Source organism: Tasmannia lanceolata, unplaced genomic scaffold (assembly GCF_043159265.1).
Source record: "Tasmannia lanceolata isolate RefF3 unplaced genomic scaffold, GAP_Taslan_0.1 ptg000018l, whole genome shotgun sequence".
In the NCBI taxonomy this organism is placed as follows: domain Eukaryota; kingdom Viridiplantae; phylum Streptophyta; class Magnoliopsida; order Canellales; family Winteraceae; genus Tasmannia; species Tasmannia lanceolata.
Window position 1 is genome coordinate 34,650,230 of NW_027518695.1, and position 20,032 is coordinate 34,670,261.

At 41.2% G+C, this 20,032-nt stretch overlaps 1 protein-coding gene and 1 long non-coding RNA gene across 2 annotated transcripts; both read right to left on the bottom strand.

The window, feature by feature from the left end:
* Positions 1 to 6,759: 6,759 nt before the first annotated feature.
* Positions 6,760 to 9,432, bottom strand: LOC143850307 (uncharacterized). The gene is made up of 5 exons (XM_077359565.1): positions 9,176 to 9,432; positions 8,959 to 9,096; positions 8,825 to 8,881; positions 7,005 to 7,099; positions 6,760 to 6,925 (listed from the first exon to the last, which is right to left on the bottom strand). Exons 1-5 carry the CDS (start codon positions 9,260 to 9,262, stop codon positions 6,760 to 6,762), a joined length of 543 nt encoding a protein of 180 aa, XP_077215680.1. The 5' UTR covers positions 9,263 to 9,432.
* LOC143849837 (uncharacterized) lies at positions 7,330 to 7,727 on the bottom strand. The gene is made up of 3 exons (XR_013235882.1): positions 7,699 to 7,727; positions 7,519 to 7,617; positions 7,330 to 7,436 (listed from the first exon to the last, which is right to left on the bottom strand). It is a non-coding gene; the product is annotated as an uncharacterized LOC143849837 (long non-coding RNA).
* Positions 9,433 to 20,032: the final 10,600 nt, after the last annotated feature.

A 20,032-nucleotide genomic window follows, 5' to 3' on the forward strand; every position in this document is an offset into this window, starting at 1 on the left:
ATGAATCTTAAAGAATTAGAGGCTCTAATCCACAGTCGAATTGGGAGTATTGGAGGAGGGGTGTCACTATCCATCAAATGTCGATATGTTGTTGATCCATATATAAGCACTCTGATCGACGTCGATAGCGATGAAATCTTCCAATCGTTGGTTAAGGTGCTTGAGAAAGATAATTTCAACTCTGTGATGCTATACATAACAAAAATTGACAATGGCCTAAATTCATCTTATTCTTCCATTCTGCCCACAAACAATGTCATACCTTCTACTTCCTTTTCACCTCAAAATCCCTCTCATAACCTGCCCATATGTTTGACTTCTGTACCACCGATTCCCTCTCAAAATCCCTCTCATAATGCATGCATACCTCCTACTTCCGTTCCACCGACTCCACACCTAAGATATCCATCGGAACGAGTAACTGTCACTCCCGACTCTCGTTTTGAAGTAGACTTAGAAAGAGAATATGAAACAGAATTGGGTAATACAAGCATAGGAGGTGACTCGGCACAATTTAGTTCAAGGTATGTCTTGTACAATTTTATTTATATTGAAGTACTCAATCTACTATCCTAATTTTTTATTGTTGAACTGTGTAGGGTACGAGTTGGCCAAAATAAAAACTTCTCGGACGATATGTATGAGAACCCTACCTCCGAAGATATCATTGTCCCCGGGAATGATGCAGATGTGCCGTTGGAGCATATTAACGTTTTGGAGGATGATTTTCATGTCTTCGGTTGTGATTTCGAAGAATTTAGAACTGAAGATGACAATGATGATGATCCTGCAGAGGATGATGATGAGGATGATGACGAGGCTGAGGCTGAGGCTGAGGTTCAGGATGAGGAGGGTGATGAGGCCGCCCATGATCCTGAAGTGGCTCCCCCTACCGCCAATGGTTGGCCATTTCTACCTGCTGGCACAAGTCGGCCACTGGAAGTAGACGACATGTATGTTGGGGCTGATGAGGTAGATGCAGATAATCTTCAGTTCGATGAGTTAACTGTTGGGGCTATGTATCCAAATATGAAGCAGTTCAAGAAGGCCGTTAAGGAGTATGCAATTCGGCAGCGATTCATGTTCAAGAAGTCACGGTCAACTCCCAAGAAGTATGCCGTTGTATGCAAGGAACCAGGTTGCAAGTGGCGTATATCAGGCATTAGCCGTATGACTTATGTGTTAGTGAAGAAGTTTGTGAGCGACCATACGTGTACATCTCACTTAAAGGGCAATGATAATCATCTAGCTACATCCCCATGGGTTGCCGAGATATGCTTACCCCTATTTGACCGTCCAGAAGATGTGGGGACAAGGATCATAAGACAGTACATGAAGTCGCACTGGGGTATAACCATGACCTACCGTAGAGCACACCTTACGATGAACATCATCCTTGAAATAAAGTGTGGAAATGTGGAGGACTCGTACCGCTTGCTCCCTGCACTGATAGTTGCGATGATGAGAACAAACCCGAGCACCTACATGCGTGTTTTTCGAGCGAGAGATCTACGTCCAGGGGGAGATGATAAATTTGCTCGCTTATTCTGGGCATTTGGTCCCAGCATACGTTCTTTCCAACGAACACTCAGATCGATAGTTTTGGTCGATGGGACGCATCTACGTGGAAAGTATCTTGGAATCTTACTGATCGCAGTTGGGGTAGACGGGAACAACGGCTTAGTTCCATTAGCTTTTGGTGTTGTCGAGACTGAGAACGAAGATAGCTGGTGCTGGTTCCTCTATTTGGTGAAGCGGCACGTATTGCCTGAGGGGATAGGCGCATTGACCCTGTGCTCCGATCGACAAAAGGGGTTGATGCAAGCAGTGCCTAAAGTAATGCCTATTGCAAACCATAGCTACTGCATGCGTCACCTCGCCGCCAATCTGTACACCGACTTCAAAGACCCTTTACTTAAGAAATTGTTCTGGAGAGCTGCTAGGGCTTTGAGAGAGAGTGTTTTCATAGACACAATGGAAAAAATTAAGGCGAGGAATGAAAATGCACACAACTGGATAGCCGCTATTCCGAAGGAAAACTGGGCTAGTTTCTACTTCAAGGGGGAAAGATATGATGTGTTGACCACCAATAGATCGGAGTGTTACAATGCAGTGCTAAAGGATGCCAGAAAATTGCCGATTGCAGCTGCGGTGGAGCTGACTCGTTTTAAGAGCTCCGAATACATACAGAAACATCAAGCGATGGGCCTTCAATGGGAAACAAAGTGCACGCATTATGCAGAAAAACATTTGGGACTGGCCAGGGAACAGGGTCGCGGATATACTGCTTATCGAGTAGGTGTGCACGAATTTGAAGTAAGGTCCCGTGATCATCATGATGTCGTAAACTTGCTGCAACAAACCTGTACATGTCGTGAGTTCCAAACGCTTGGCCTTCCGTGCGGACATGCCATGGCAGCCATTGCCATCACAGATTTTGATGAGTACGATTATTGCCATAAATGGTTTCGTATAGAGATGTATCGGGAAACGTACTGTGAGGTGCTTCACCCTACAGTAGATCGCACTCAATGGGAACTGCCTCCAGAACCTCTGCAGACTGTATTACCTCCAATAGCGAAAAGACCACCTGGACGGCCGCGAACGAGAAGATCTGACCGCGAATTGCAGAGTGGAGTGCATCGCAAATGTACGATCTGTGGAAAACTAGGCCACAACAAAAGGACTTGCAGAGAACCTCCCATGGAGAGACAACTCCCTGATGAATCTTCCATTTGACCCTCTGCCCCCGTTTTCAATAGGTACATGATACGTAATATATTGAGGTCAATAAGTAGTATAGAACATCCCCGATTCCATACTTATTCGGTGTGGTGGTGGTGTTGTAGGTCGGGTGTACCTTGTGCAGCTCCTTTTTTCACGTAATTATTCCGCGGAGAATGCATTGGAGACTCCAGTTGGATGAAGGAGGAGAAGTGGATTAATTGAAAGTGTGCACAGTAATTAGTTGCTGTATATAATAATTTTTTGAGGGAAACCCTTTTTTGGTATACTGTAATTAGTGGTGTGCATAGTTGAAGGCTGGCAAGTTTTCTGAGGAAAACCCAATTTTTTGAAGGTGGAATACTCTATTTTTTGTTATACTGTAATTAATGGTATACTGTAATTAGTGGTGTGCATAGTTGAAGGCTGCCCAGTTTTATGAGGAAAACCCAATTTTCTGAAGGTGGAATACTCTATTTTTTGTTATACTATAATTAATGGTATACTGTAATTAGTGGTGTGCATAGTTGAAGGCTGCCCAGTTTTATGAGGGAAACCCAATTTTTTGAAGGTGGAATACTGTATTCTTTGTTATACTGTAATTAATGGTATACTGTAATTACTGGTATACTGTAATTTTTGGAGGGAAACCCTGTTTTCTTAAGGTGGAATGGGTTGTCATAGTTGAAGGCTGCCCAGTTTTCTGAAGCTCGAATGAGTTCTACCTTGCAAGCATTGTTAAAATAAGCTTTTCCCTGCTGGTAAGAAAATTCAAGAACTGGAAAATTAAATTGGTTGTATATATATATATATATATATATATATATGACCTTTTTGTTCATTTTGCAAAAAGTTTGTCATTTTGCAAAAAAGTTTGCAAAAAGCTTTTCCCTGCTGGTAAGAAAGGGCGAAATAAAGTTTGTCATTTTGCAACCTTTATTTATTGACCTTTTTGTTCGTTTCATGGGCATTGATGTCCCAAAAAAATGGAGCATAGAGCTTTACTCCCCCTTAATATATGCATATTATTATGACTTGGGAGCTCAAATATTCTCCCCCTTTTGTCATCACCAAAAAAGGTGGAACAAAAGGAAAGAGAGTAGGTGTGAGCCAATGAAAGTGCATACAACCACTCAAAGGACATAGCATCCACGACACATCATAACAGTGACAGAATTATATAAAACGGAATACATCCCAAAAAGATCCAACTGACTATCCAAGCAACTACCTAAATATGATCCATACAACCAACTGATAATCCAAACACTATAGAAACATATAGATAAGGCTAATATAAAAAAAAATCTGAACAAGACAGGATCCATCATCAGAGAACTAGAGCCATCTACTGCTCTGAAGGAGGCGGTGGGTGATGAGAAGAACTGCCCGGCGCCTGGCCCCACTGACCACTGGAGATGTAGCGATAATAGGCGGCCCACTGGTCATCAAAGTGGGAAGTCATGGTGTGGAAGCGAGTCGAAATCGCAGAGTCGACATGGGTAGACAACTGCTGAAACTGAGAGGCCATGGATCGCTCAATGGCCTCCTACATGTGAGCCAAATCCTGGCGAGTGCAGAACTGAGATGTATCTTCTGAAGGCTGAGGTGCCGGTGCAGGCTGGTCCTCGGCTTCGTAGCCTCCTCCATCGTGAACATCGATGTCAATCGCTGCTTCATTAAGAGCCATGCGGTTAAAGGTCGGAATATCAAACAGGGCAGTAGGAGTCATGGTCATCTCTCCATCCAAGGTGATGCCGAAGTGCCGGAAGACACGGGTGAGAATCATGCCATATGGCAAGGAAGATCGGTAGCGTTCAGGGGTCTGAAACATGAAGCGAAACATGATATATGGCAGACAAAGCTGGCGGCCCTCTAGGATGCTGTAGATAATATATACCTCTAAGGGTCTTACGGCTTCACGCATCCCACCACGAGGTATGAAGATGTGGTACATGAAGTTATGGAGTACGCGCGCAACCGGAATGAGGTCGGCAGATTGTACGGGCATATTAGGGTGGTAGCGCCGTGTTATCCGCCCATAGACAATGTCATGATCAATATCATCAAGTTCATGCGTCCCATCGTCCGGCCAAAAATAGTGTAAGAGGCCCTCATGGCTAATCCCAAATACTGTGGCAAAAGTCTGATAGGTGAATTTGATGACAGTTTTCTTGACCTTAGATTCGATTTTGAAGAAGGAAGGGGAAATGGTGAGATTGGCATAGAAGAGACGCACCAATCGAGGGTAAACGGGTTCGTTAATGTGAAGGATGGGTGTCCAATGAAGAGCATCAAATTTGGCCTTTAAATCAAAATTTTCAAGGACAGGGGGATCAATGTACCTACCGGTCAGGACGCGCCTAGTGCCGACGTCGTCCCAAAGTTTCTTCGCCTTATCCCCAGTGAAATAGGACTTGGCCACAACCTCGGCAGCCACAGCCTTGGCCTTGGACTTCTTCCGTGAAGGCCCTTCTTCGTCGGGAACTTCTTCACGAACGTATTCGGGGTCTTCAACTTGGGAGGAGCCTCCGATGTTGAGATTTTTGGTTTTAGGAGGCATGGTGAGAGGAAATATGGGTGGAGAGAAAAGTGATATGTAAAGAAGAAGAGAAATAGCCCTAAAATGGAGGCCAAAAAGAGAAATAGATAAGGGAAGAAAGAAAAAACAAAAAAGGGGTGAAATGCTAGGGTTTTAGGAAGAAGAGAGGGATTTGGAAGGGAGAAGAGGGTTTTGGAGGAAGATGTAGGGAGAAAATGACGGAACGAAAGAAAAAGTGGACTTAGGGTTTCAAGAGAAGTGGTTTAGGTATAGGGAAAGAAGAGAAGAAAAGTAAAGTAAAAAAAAGGAACCGGGTCCAGGGTTATGAAGCTCCTGGGCCGATTCTCGGAGTTCCGAGACACTGTGTCGGAGTTCCGAGAACAAAAGGAAATTTTTTTTTCCATTGCCCGAATCTCGGAGTTCCGAGAATTACTCTCGGAGCTCCGAGAATTTACGATTTTTTGTATATGCTACTGGAACGAATCTCGGAGTTCCGAGAAATGTTCTCGGAGCTCCGAGAATATATAGGTTTTTTGGATATGCTACTGGAAGGAATCTCGGAGTTCCGAGAAATGTTCTCGGAGCTCCGAGAATATACAGGTTTTTTGGATATGCTACTGGAACGAATCTCGGAGTTCCGAGAAAATTTCTCGGAGCTCCGAGAATAGACGAGTTTTTTCATATTATACTGGACCGAATCTCGGAGTTCCGAGAAAATATCTCGGAGCTCCGAGAATAACGTGGCGGAAATCTCGGAGTTCCGAGACATTGTGGAATTCCGAGAATCGTTGGAGGTTCCACTTTAGGATCTGCTAACCCATTTATTTTATATTTTTATTTTGTATGAATTGTCTTTTGCTACACAAACTATTGAAATTGTGGCCCATCAAATGGACGTTATGGATCATCCTATGGTGTGGGGTGGAAAGTCCATTTGGAAAGAAGAGGGTGGCTGTTGTAAGAAATTAAGTGTGCAATTTATGAACAACTTTGAGGAAGAATTTTTTTCTTCCCAATAGTTCAACCAACCAAACAAAACCGGAAAAGCACAAAAAACAGGGGTCCCATTGCCAACTATGACGATGAAAATATAAAGTAGAGAGAATAACCACAATTACAAATAAATCATATTTCCATCCAATAGAAATATAAATTCCCCCAAAACTTTATGAACAAATATTTGATGATTTTCAAAGACCTTTACCATATTTCGCAATGAACCCAATGCCACAACCACCATCACTTCACAGAACTTGATTTTTCATTACAAATACATAGTTGTCAGTATGCTGAGATACAAACAAACCCTCCCTCTGTGTCTCTACACCCTGCTTTCTGTCCTACACATCTGCGCCCAACAATTACAAATAAATTTAGCCCATTTTACCCCATTTTGCTTACAAATACACAGAAAACTTCACTGGAAAGACCATCAATATCCACCATGTTTACAACATCCATCAGAACTTGAAGAGAGGTTCTTCATTTTTCAGTCATATATCCCCCTTAAGGAAATCACCACAGTCCCCAAACTCTCCGCTCAAGAATCTTTCGCACAGCTGCAGCCGATAAGCGGGAATGTCAGACTTGCTGAAAGTAAATGGATCATTTGCATACAGATGGTCGATCGCTTTAAGCACGAACAAACCACAGTCGAACCTGCATAACAACAGTTGTATTGAGCGAATCAAAATCATAGCCTAGAAAAATAAACATTTAAATATACTAATATACTGACCCATTGGCCTGTTGTGGGAAATTTTCCATCTGCGCATATTGAAAGTGGTCTATATCACAACCCCTTTCCTTTAAGTACTCCTTCAACAACACAACCTGCAAGTGGTTAACATTGACAGGTTTAGGAAACATAAGTGTTATACGTATAGATTTATAAGTAGGAAAACATTAAAGATGCTAACCCACTTACGGTCAATCCTGCTCTTTCCTGGAACTCCATTCTTTTACAGGAATTGCATTCGTGGAAGATTTTGTTGACCATATCGACAATGAGGAGAACCCAATGGTTGTCTTCACATAATGGTAATAGTACCATTTTTATTGCTTCGAGGTGGTGGTTTATAAGTCTACTGTGCAGAGCGTCCTTTGCTGTCCTCCACTTTTCTACCCTCTGGACCTCAGTGACTTCGGTCCCTACTGCAGTAAGAGTTCCCTATAAAAAAAAGAATTCAATGGGATACTACAGATAAAATCTTATGTAAACCTCAATGTGGGATGATAGAAATAACACTTACATGTACCACCGATGGAACGAAGACAATTCCCCCCATTGTAGGATCTGCTAACCCATCGTCGTTGGAGGACTGCACGTGCTTCCCATATATATCGACAATCTTCAAGGAAGAGAAGTAAATGTCAGATGTACATTATTCCCTACAGTAATGTAGAAATTAATGATAAAAAATGACACTTACAGTGCCAGTCAGGTATTGTCTGACATTCCAAAGATGTTGTAGGTGTTCAGCTATTAGGTGTACATCATCCGTTTCCATGAGGATATCACTGCAAAATTGTATTAAATTGTTAGTTAATAATTTTCAATTCTGATCAACTTAAATCATGGTATAATATAATTCACATCTACTTGCCTTTTATCATGCTTTAGAAGTCTCTCTATCAGAGCTGTTCTCCTTCCCTTACGCATCTTACCGTCATCCCCTTTCTTCTTGGGCGGTGGTTTAGGTATGTTGGGGTGCTCCCCCTGTTTCTTCCCTTCCTTCTGCCTCCTCTTTCGGGTCTTCCCTGAATAGTAGGGGCTTTTTCTGGCTCTCCCAGGTTTCCTACTCCTTCCATCCATCTTCACACCCCTCACAATGCTCCCTAATTCGGAATCCACCATCTCATCCCTTACACCGCTCACTTTCATCTCAACTTCAGTAGATGGTGCCTCTTCCTTGGTCACCTCCATTTCGAACAATCGTTGTAAAGGGTTAAGGATCACCCCGTCTGTGGTGCCGAATATTTCTTCATGTGACTTGGGGTTCTGAGCTGATACATCTATTAGGGTGGCGGCTACATCCATGTCACATCCAAGGTCAGCTAAATCCGTCCAATCCTCGCACAGCTGCGAAGATAATCGTGCACCTTGAGATGCATTTTCGCCCTTCCTCTCCTCCTCAACCCCCTCCACCTCAACCCCCTCCATTCTTCCCCCAGTCCCTTCATTTGTTCTCCGCATACGCTCCCATCCTTTTTTCAAATCCTCCTCTTTCTTTCTGACATCTTCCTCTCTTTTTCCAACATCTTCCTCTATTTTTCTTATTTCTTCCCATGCTGCTGTAATCATCTGCCACTGTCTATCAATTACATCTTCCTCTCTCGCCAAAAATTTTATATGCTTCGACTCATCTTCACTACTTCCTTTCTCCATTTCACTTTCTACTCCCAAAACTATCCCCTCGGATTCCAACTGTTCCTTATCGACTTCCATTGTCTCATCAGCATCCTAATGTTTAAACATGACAGTCAATGATCAAATTTAAAAAATCAATAAGTAAAATAAAATAACGTACGCAACATAGTCCTGCTCGACTGCATTACCTCATCCTGTAGGTACTGTGACTTCTCTAACAGAGATACTTTCAATGTCACCACCACCTGAATTTTTGGAAAACATAGTCAGTTATCAAGATACTAGTATTGATATATACGTTAACAAATTTTTCATATCTCACCTCCGATTTCTTTATCTGCTTCTGCTCCACTAATCGATATGTCTTTGATTCGTTTGCTTTCCAGTCCCATTTAAGGACACGTGGACGAGCAGTTGGATTGGTGGGAATCCAAAATGTGGTATGCTCGTATAACCATACCTGCATACATACGAAACACCATGTTAATCAAACTATAAACAGCACGGTTAGAATATTAAATGTCATGAGTCCAAATTACCTGAATTACCAACGAGCAGCCACCAAGGTACCTGCCACCCTTGCTGACTCTGTCTAGGTAATCTACGAGCCAGTCATACACTGCCATCGCCCAGTTATAGTTGCCAATGTTTCCTATGTCGTCGATGTAGGGCCAGAAGAGCTCGTCAGCTCGATGTGCGCTTTTTGTGAAAAGGACAGAGGCAAAAAGATGCAGGAGAACATATTTCACTGTCTTCTCTATCGAAACTTTATTGCGTTCTCTAACTAATGCTGTAATTTCATCCTCAATAACCGATGGCTTGACGTTGGCCTCTGGAAATAGCTAGCCTGGCACTTTAGGTTGCGGTTTTGTCCTGTCGAATGACAGAACCCTCACCACGTCCATTCGCTCTCCACTAAGTGGCAGTCCTAATGCCAATGCCACATCTCTTGGAAGGAAGGGGACATTTATACTCCCTAACCTGAACGTGTTAGTGCCGGGAGTCCACTTATCGTGGATAGCTCTTATGAGAGGCTTGTGCATGATAATGTCCTCCATGCCAAACAGATGTCGGAAAGGAGTCTTTTCTATGGCATGAAAATGGACTGGCTTGAACTTTATCCTGTCCATTGCCGATTTGAAAGAAGCTGGAGAACATCGTGCTGGGACGTATGGAGCCTGCAAAACAAATTACATCGCCAAAATATATGTGGTAAATGAATTAACTTACTGTGATTGATACAATTAACAACATACACACTTACATCTGTTCCTCTCTTCTTCACAGCTGCAGTTTTCGTCTCCTCCCCTTCTAAACTCCTTTCTGTCCTTCTTGGAGGCTTTGTTACTTTCACTCGATCACTTTTTCGCATCACCATCTTTCAAGGCTTTGAATGGCTCCTGACCGGATAAAAACTGTATAACAATGAACAACCAAATCAAAATCACCGAGATCAATTCATAACCCAAAAACTCAGTTATATTGACAATCATTAAAAATCTCGTCCTCATCATCTCTAAAATAAATTACCAAGAAAATCAATAAAATCCAACCCATAGCATAAACTCATATTCCCAATCAGTACTATTATGAAGAAAAGCTACCAAGCAAACCAACAATTATTACAATTCTCATACTTACCTGAAAATATGTATCATGTCTGTAACCTCTAAGGTCTGGCTTCTTAGATATGAAGCAAAGCAAACAAGAAATAAAAGAACTAACCAATAAGTGCAACGATCAGTGTTCTATATGAATTTTCTGAAAGCACAACAACAAGGACAAACCCCCAAAACAGATTAGGAGGTCTGTTAAAATTCTCATCCACATGGGCATCAGGCGAGTATTAGCTCACATGCATTTTAAAAAAAACTTATAGCATCAGACCTTTTGAGAAACAAAGCAGATAAGCACTAGGTATTGGAATTCAATGACCACCATTGGACCAATAATTTAATAAATGAAATCGAAGATAAAACAAGTGAACCATGACTGCTTCAACAAAGAACATGGGTCTCCACATGGTATTAAAGAAGGCCCAGCAACTATAAATTGTGCCCTCTACATGGTATTGAAGAAGGTGTTTTTGAAAACCCATTTCTCCACTCCACCTATTGTAAAAATAAAAGCCTAGCATAAACAAATAGCAGACGACCATTTGCATTTATTTTACTCCGTAGGTGGAAATGCGGTAACTGATATGTACATGAAATGAAATCGCATTTCTCCATTCCAAAAATTAACGTAAAAAATAAAACCTAGCATAAATGCAGAAGAAGGTTCTGAAGTTGAAAGTCAACTCTATTTCAGCTACAAAAAAGGGGTTATTAGTACGTAAGGGGGGCTTCTCAAGGGCAATAGAGGGGACCTATGCATGGTATTAGAGAAGGGATTATGGGCCCTCAAATGGGTTAGGAGAAGTACCCTTGGAGGGTGCAGCAAATCCAAAGATGGTGCTCAAGTTGAAAGGCATGGGTTTTCAGCTACAAAGAAGGGGTTATTAGTACCTAAGGGGGGCTTCTCAAGGGCAATAGAGGGGAGGTATGCATGGTATTAGAGAAGGGATTATGGGCACTCAAATGGGGTAGAAGAAGTACCCTTGGAGGGTCCATCAAATCCAGAAGATGGTCCTGAAGTTCAAAGTCATGGGTTTTCAGCTACAAAGAAGGGGTTATTAGTACCTAAGGGGGGCTTCTCAAGGGCAACAGAGGGGACCTATGGATGGTATTAGAGAAGGGATTATGGGCCCTCAAATGGGGTAGAAGAAGTACCCTTGGAGGGTCCATTAAATCCAGAAGATGGTCGTGAAGTTGAAAGTCATGGGTTTTCAGCTACAAAGAAGGGGTTATTAGTACCTAAGGGGAGCTTCTCAAGGGCAACCGAGGGGAGCTATGCATGGTATTAGAGAAGGGATTATGGGCCCTCAAATGGGGTAGAAGAAGTACCCTTAGAGGGTCCATGAAATCCAGAAGATGGTCGTGAAGTTGAAAGTCATGGGTTTTCAGCTACAAAAAAGGGGTTATTAGTACCTAAGGGGGGCTTCTCTAGGGCAACCGAGGGGAGCTATGCATGGTATTAGAGAAGGGATTATGGGCACTCAAATGGGGTAGAAGTACCCTTGGAGGGTCCATCAAATCCAGAAGAAAGTCCTGAAGTTGAAAGTCATGGGTTTTCAGCTACAAAAAAGGGGTTGTTAGTACGTAAGGGGGGATTCTCAAGGGAAATAGAGGGGATCTATGGATGGTATTAGAGAAGGGATTATGGGCACTCAAATGGGGTAGGAGAAGTACCCTCGGAGGGTCCATCAAATCCAGAAGAAGGTCCTCAAGGTGAAAGGCATGGGTTTTCAACTACAAAGAAGGGGTTATTAGTACCTAAGGGGGGCTTCTCAAGGGCAACCGAGGGGAGCTATGCATGGTATTAGAGAAGGGATTATGGGCACTCAAATGAGGTAGAAGAAGTACCCTTGGAGGGTCCATCAAATCCAGAAGAAAGTCCTCAAGTTGAAAGTCATGGGTTTTCAGCTACAAAAAAGGGGTTATTAGTACCTAAGGGGGGCTTCTCAAGGGCAACAGAGGGGAGCTATGCATGGTATTAGAGAAGGGATTATGGGCCCTCAAATGGGGTAGAAGAAGTACCCTTGGAGGGTCCATCAAATCCAGAAGATGGTCCTGAAGTTGAAAGTCATGGGTTTTCAGCTACAAAAAGGGGTTATTAGTACGTAAGGGGGGGTTCTCAAGGGCAATAGAGGGGACCTATGGATGGTATTAGAGAAGGGATTATGGGTACTCAAATGGGGTAGGAGAAGTACCCTCGGAGGGTCCATCAAATCTAGAAGAAGGTCCTCAAGGTGAAAGGCATGGGTTTTCAGCTACAAAGAAGGGGTTATTAGTACCTAAGGGGGGCTTCTCAAGGGCAACCGAGGGGAGCTATGCATGGTATTAGAGAAGGGATTATGGGCACTCAAATGGGGTAGAAGAAGTACCCTTGGAGGGTCCATCAAATCCAGAAGAAAGTCCTCAAGTTGAAAGTCATGGGTTTTCAGCTACAAAAAAGGGGTTATTAGTACCTAAGGGGGGCTTCTCAAGGGCAATAGAGGGGAGCTATGCATGGTATTAGAGAAGGGATTATGGGCCCTCAAATGGGGTAGAAGAAGTACCCTTGGAGGGTCCATCAAATCCAGAAGATGGTCCTGAAGTTCAAAGTCATGGGTTTTCAGCTACAAAAAAGGGGTTATTAGTACGTAAGGGGGGCTTCTCAAGGGCAATAGAGGGGACCTATGGATGGTATTAGAGAAGGGATTATGGGCCCTCAAATGGGGTAGGAGAAGTACCCTTGGAGGGTGCAGCAAATCCAAAGATGGTGCTCAAGTTGAAAGGCATGGGTTTGCAGCTACAAAGAAGGGGTTATTAGTACCTAAGGGGGGCTTCTCAAGGGCAACAAAGGGGACCTATGGATGTTATTAGAGAAGGGATTATGGGCCTTCAAATGGGGTAGAAGAAGTACCCTCGGAGGGTCCATCAAATCCAGAAGATGGTTCTGAAGTTCAAAGTCATGGGTTTTCAGCTAGAAAAAAGGGGTTACTAGTACCTAAGGGGGGCTTCTCAAGGTCAATAGAGGGGACCTGTGGATGGTATTAGAGAAGGGATTATGGGCCCTCAAATGGGGTACGAGAAGTACCCTTGGAGGGTGCAACAAATCCAAAGATGGTGCTCAAGTTGAAAGGCATGGGTTTTCAGTTACAAAGAAGGGGTTATTAGTACCTAAGGGGGGCTTCTCAAGGGCAACCGAGGGGAGCTATGCATGGTATTAGAGAAGGGATTATGGGCACTCAAATGGGGTAGAAGAAGTACCCTTGGAGGGTCCATCAAATCCAGAAGAAAGTCCTGAAGTTGAAAGTCATGGGTTTTCAGCTACAAAAAAGGGGGTTATTAGTACCTAAGGGGGGCTTCTCAAGGGCAATAGATGGGAGCTATGCATGGTATTAGAGAAGGGATTATGGGCCCTCAAATGGGGTAGAAGAAGTACCCTTGGAGGGTCCACCAAATCCAGAAGATGGTCATCAAGTTGAAAGTCATGGGTTTTCAGCTACAAAAAAGGGGTTAATAGTACCTAGAAGAAGTCGCCATAGAGGGGCCATCAACTGCCCAACATGGTCCCCAAGTTCACAGAAAAGGGTTTCCAGCTACTAGTACCAAAAGAGCATTTTCAAGGCCAATATAGGGGAGCTCTACATGGTTTTCAAGAAGGTGTTTTTGAAATCCCATTTCTCCACTCCACAAATTGTAAAATTAAAAGCCTAGCATTAACATATGTACATGAAACGAAATTGCATTTCTCCATTCCACAAATTAACGTGAAAAATTAAACCCTAGCATCAACAAATACCGTAGCATTCAACTCTATTTTACTCTATAGGTGGATACGCATATATGAAATGAAATCCCATCTCTCCATTTCACAAATTAATGTACAAAATAAAACCCTAGAATAAATAAACAGCAGAACGTTTCTCCATTTCACAAATTAATGTAAAACATAAAACCCTAGCAGCAACAAACAACATTTAAAAGCATTTACAACTATTTTACTCTGTAGGAGGAAATGCAGTAACTGACATGTATATGAACTGAAAAAAATAAAAAACATATAGCATGAAAAAGGATTTCCCCCCCCCTTTTGCATCTCTCTCAACCTGATTTTCCTCTTCAAAAATAAATAAAAATGAGATTGAATAAAGGAAGGGAAGGAAACGACGTACCAGGTAGGGTTTCCTTCAAATGCGAGGTTTGATACGTACTTCACCTTGGTCGAGATCGCCGGAGTGATTGCCGTAGAGATTGCCGGAGGGAGGAGAGGACGAAAAAAATTTAACAGAGACGAGAGGAGAGAAGAGGGAAGAGAGAAGAGGGAAAACGTAAATGTTTTTTTTTTTAATTTTCTAAGTCATTTCACTGTTTCTGCCAGAGGGGCATTTTCGTCATTCGAAATTTCGAAATCCAAATTTTGACCCCTTCTGTCATTTCCAACAAACACTTGACCCCTCTGATATTATGTCTTTTATTAGTCCCCCCTGTGTCAAATTTCCTTTATTTTTCTTATCCTTTAGGTAGGAACTGGGTTTGGCAGACCTCTGACAAGATCCATTAATAAGTTAAAAGGATGTGACAATTATTCATGCTTCGTATTGTTAGGAAAATACTCGGTTAAAATTATTCATTTCACTTTTCATAAAGGGATCGATTTGCTAGGGACCATCCAAGAAGGCATTTCGGACCGGCCTTTGCATGTGAAGGCAGCCACATGGGCTCCCTATTAATTTGATAAAACAATAAAAATATTCTTATAAGGGATTTTCTAGGGACCAAATAAGTTCACTCTTCACATGCAACAGCCAGTCCGTGAAATGCCTTATGAGATGGTCCCTAGAAAATCCCTTATAAGAATAATTTTATTGTTTTATCAAATAATTAGAGAGCTTCTGTCCTAAAAAAATCGGCCGTGGGTGAGGGGTAGCTTATCATAGAGTACTAAAACAAAGCTCTCTGACATGGGTGTCTTCCTAACCACTCCATTTACATAAATATCATTATGTACGCCAAGAGCTTGCTCTAGTATTCATTGAAGTACAGGTGACTCAATTAGGGCTTGCTTGGCAACCATAAAAAATTATTCCATGGAATATTCATTGGTCTAACTTGAAAGAAGGTGGGGGGGGGGGGGGGGGTGTGGCGCTTTAGAGGACACGGGAGAGTATGAAAACAACCTAAAAACAAGTGAGAACAAATACACTACTTCAAATTGGCTTTTTCGTGTTTTTTTTCAAGGGGTTTTTCATTCTCCCTTATTCTCATCCTCTCAAGTCTCTCCCCCCTTCAGCAAACTCTCACAACTTGCCCGACTAATATTACATGAAATAATTTTTCATGGTTGCCAACATGTTCTTAGGGCACGTGTGGCTACCATGAATTTTTTCTACATGATACAGCCATGCGATGATGCCATTTGTCATCCATGTGGCACATCCATGTTGTTTGACTCGGTCTTGGGTTGTTGCATGGGAATTTAGCTAAGTAATTACTTTGTCTAGTTTTTAGTATGTGTTAGTTAAGTTTTTCTTTAATGCTTTATAGGAACTACATGTTAAGACTTATTGATTTTTGTGTTTCGACAACGTATGAATTTGTGGTACTTTGGAAGTTGTCTTAGAAATTATTACAGGGTCTTGAGAATAGGCACAAAAGTTATTTCTGGGTCATTTTCCATGTACTTCACTTACTACACTTGTATCTCTATATGTCTATCAATGAGAATGAGTATAGTAGCTATACTGCTTTTGATTAAAATTCTCTACAACAATTTGCTAAAATCTGGAGTTGAGTGATTCCTCCCAAGGGCTCAGTGATTCCCCTTTGGCGTTGATCGATTCCGCCTTGCTAGTCGAGTGATTCCTAACATCCTACCAGGCGTCGAGTGATTCCCCTACAAACATATCGAGTGATTATTGGTTCTATCTTTTCCGTTATCGTTGTTATTTGATCAATTCTATTTCGTATTCTCATTTGAGGGTTACGGCCGTCACCAAATTTGGTATCAGAGCGGGAAGAAATTGTGGCACACTTTGATAATTGGCACAATCCAGAATTTTCAAAGTATAGAAAATTGGGTTCTGTTTTGTGCTATATTTGGAAGATTTATCGGTATCCGATGTGAACAAGCCATAAACGAATAGAAAGATCATCGAGTCTATTTTCCAACGCAATAAATAGATCGACAATCAGAGTTTTCTATAGAGAGATATTAACTGAAAAATGATTACAATGGGCGAGATGAACTTGCCGAACTTTGTCAATCTAATCAAGAGCTTCGACAAATGGTGAATGAACTTTTAGAAAGAGTGTCGGCTCCCTCCTCTCCCCAAAGTAGGATAAGTGAGTGATTTGGTTGTGAAAGGAGGAATACGAATGAAGACGGTGACTCCTCTAGCTCTGTTGAAGCTCTAGCAGCCCTGCCAAATGACTGATGGAGTATAGAGTATTTTGCTTGAGCTCTTGAAGGAACGGATAGAAGCATCAAAGTGAACATTTGAAATAAACAAGAGGGGGGGTGAATTGATTTTAACACTAAATTAGCCCTTTTGAAAATTAATTTGTGAACCCTAATTTGAATTTTCTTCTCTTAATTAGATTTTGGTTAGTTTAAATGAGATCAACACAAATAGAAATACCAAACCAAAATTAAGAATGAAAGTGCAAGAATAAGAAAGAACACACCGATATATAGTGGTTCGGGCAAAGCCCTACTCCACTCTTCTTATAATCGTCCTTAAGGATTTTCACTATTGGAGACCTCCACGATGCCCGACTCCTAGGCGATTACACTTCCAAGGGATATTAAAGAAGGATGCCTGTAGACACCCCCATTTTGCTCTGCTTTGATCAACAAAGAAATTAGGGTTTCGCTGTCAATTTTTCAGTATTTTCCATTCCCGTGTTCGTCCCTTACGCTTTCTCAAATCTTTCTGGTCATTCCTGCAATGTTCTGATTTTTTTTTTTTTTTTTCCGTTGAGTATTGAGAAGGGTTATTCATGAGAATCCGAGCAAAAGAGAATGTGGGACCCGCTGGTGTGGGACCCGTTTGTGTGGGACCCGCTGGTGTGGGACCTGCTAGTGTGGGACCCGTTTGTGTGGGACCCGCTGATGTGGGACCCGTTTGTGTGGGACCCGCTGATGTGGGACCCGCTTGTGTAGGGCCCGCTGATGTGGGGCCCGCTTGTGCGGAACCCACAAAGTGGGACTCACCATTAGCATGACTTAACTTTCTCTACCATTTCCACTAACTTCATTTTTCCCTTTAAAATAACACCATTATCTCCATTACCATTATATATTCCATTATCCCCACCACCATTATCTCCATTACCATTATATATTCCATTATCCCCACCACCATTCCCACCATTACCATTATATATTCCATTATCCCCACCACCATTCCCACCATTACCATTATATATTCCATTATTCCCACCACCATTCCCACCATTACCATTATATATTCCATTATTCCCACCACCATTCCCACCATTACCATTATATATTCCATTATTCTCCACCACACCCACCATTCTCATTTTTTATTTCCACCTCTCCACTAAGTTTTTCACTATATAAAGAGAGGTGATGAGAGGAAGAAAGGAGGAGAAAAACAACACATTGTTTTTGGATAGTTTTCTCTTTCTCTCCCTCAATATCTCCCTCCCTCAATATCTCTCACTCTCTCACTCTCACACTATCATTATCTACTTTCTCTCCTTATTTGTTTCTCCCCATCTCTCTCCCTTGTTCCATATAAAAAAAAATATAAAAGAAAATAAAACAAAGAAAAAGAGAAAGAAAGCGGAAGCGGATCAAGCGGCGGTGCGATTTTCGAATTTTTCGGCTCTCGGATTCGACGAGGATTTCGATCACAGGTAGGTACTTAATTTTTAGATTTTTCTAGAATTATTTGGTATATTTGCATGATTTTTAGTATTTAATTGGATTTAGTTGAAAATTAAATATGTATGCTCAAAATCATGATCTCCATGAGTGTTTCGAAAATAAAATATATACTAAATGAATTCCAAAATTAATGAAATTTCGTGGGAAACTAATATGATACCAGTACATTCTACCATGAAATTTTGAGAATTTGTAGAATTTGTTTGGTATATTATTTTATGCTTTCTTTGAAATTTACCAGCTTTTGAAGGAATTGTTACTGACATCAGATCACAACTAAAATTCTTAAAATTTTTACAGTAGTCTTCAATCTCACATTTCTAGTTACTGTAAAAGTTTCAAGTGATTTGGATCTGTTTTCATATGGAATGTAGGGTTAATTCATAATCTGGTCTGAAAATTAAAAAATCTGAAACTGATAGTAAATGGTTTCCAAAATTCATGAAAATTTCTCAGTATGTTATTTTTACTTATATCTTATTACTGTAGAAATTTCATTGAATTTAGATTCATATTTCTAGTGGTTTCTGTGTTATTTGTGCAATCTGGTCAATCAATTGTTAAATCGAAATTAAATATGAGCTTAATGTAAAAATCTGTAAAACTCTTCCCGTAAGCTACATTTCATCATATCTTGCTGCTGTAGAAATTTCAACTCATTTCGAATTTGTTTGCAATAATTTCACTTGTAAAATCACTCATATGCTTAAAATTGATAAAATCCATTGAAAATTCGAAATTAATTAAAAATCATTGTGAAAATTTCCAAAGAACCTTAAATTTTGTCACATGTTCACTCCTTAATCCATTGAAACAGAAATTTTAGGATCTTTAGATTTTCCTGGAAAAATGGCCAGTGCATCCATAATCGTATCCCAATTGCAACCGATCTTTGACAATTTGAATACTTAAGCTATAGCATGTTGTTGGCTCCGAGGTTACTGTCCACGGAAATCCTGAGATATGCCAGGCAATAAGATGTTATAACCTAAGTATTAAATTGCGCAAGGAAAGAACGCACGATTCCCTTCCTTGGATGCTATTCTGGGCCGAAATTGGTGAACCCTAGAACCATTGGTAATCCTCAAGTGTCCATAAATCGAAAATCCATGAAATCTGAAATTAATTAACTTCAAGAATTTGAATTGATTTGTCTCGAGTCTTTCGGAACCATTGGATTATGGTTTCCAATCTAAGAACCATTAGAGCCCAATTTAGGAACACTAGTGTTGTGTCGTGTCCTAAATTTTAGGGAGTCCTAGAGTTAGGAGTCCAGCCTCATCACGGACGCTTGCTATGTATAGCAACCGTACCATAGGTCTAGTTACACTAGTCACCCAATCTTTCCTTAAGACAAGCCTAGTAAACTAGGATGTAGGCAAACCTGCATTAGTCTAAGGGACAACTTGCATTCAGATAAGAATCATATAGCATCTTAGATGAAATCCTAAGATAATAAAATCCTCAACTTGAATTAAATAATTCCTCTTAAAACTGTTGAAACAGTCAAATCCGTCTAAGTCGGTGTCCTAGTTGAGTTAGGCATATGTAGCTTAGCTTAGGTGCACCGAACTACGTCGACTCTGATCCCAGTAAGGCTTGGGTACGTAGGCAGCTTGGATGTCTGATGGCATACCACCCGCGAGTCGGCACCACAACAAATTGTGGTGTTTTGTATATTAATTTTCTTGTAAATACTTAATCAAATCAGTTAGGGTTTTCCATGAAATTAGAATTCTAGGAGAACTTTCACTTAGAATGAATCCAGACAAATTAATAAATCAAGATACACATCTAGGATTCACATTGAAATTAGATTCTAGGATGCATGTCACTTAGTTCGCACATTAACATAGAGTTGAATGAGCCATTTAAAATAAATTTAAAAGAGT

What these genes read in the sequence shown, in the direction of transcription:
- LOC143850307 (XM_077359565.1), bottom strand. Translation starts at nt 9,262, where the DNA reads ATGGCAGTGTATGACTGGCTCGTAGATTACCTAGACAGAGTCAGCAAG. An exon ending in CACAGTACCTACAGGATGAG is followed by an intron (nt 7,100 to 8,824) that starts GTAATGCAGTCG and finishes AACCACTTGCAG; the next exon opens with GTTGTGTTGTTGAAGGAGTA. An exon ending in TTCCCACAACAGGCCAATGG is followed by an intron (nt 6,926 to 7,004) that starts GTCAGTATATTA and finishes GTTGTTATGCAG; the next exon opens with GTTCGACTGTGGTTTGTTCG.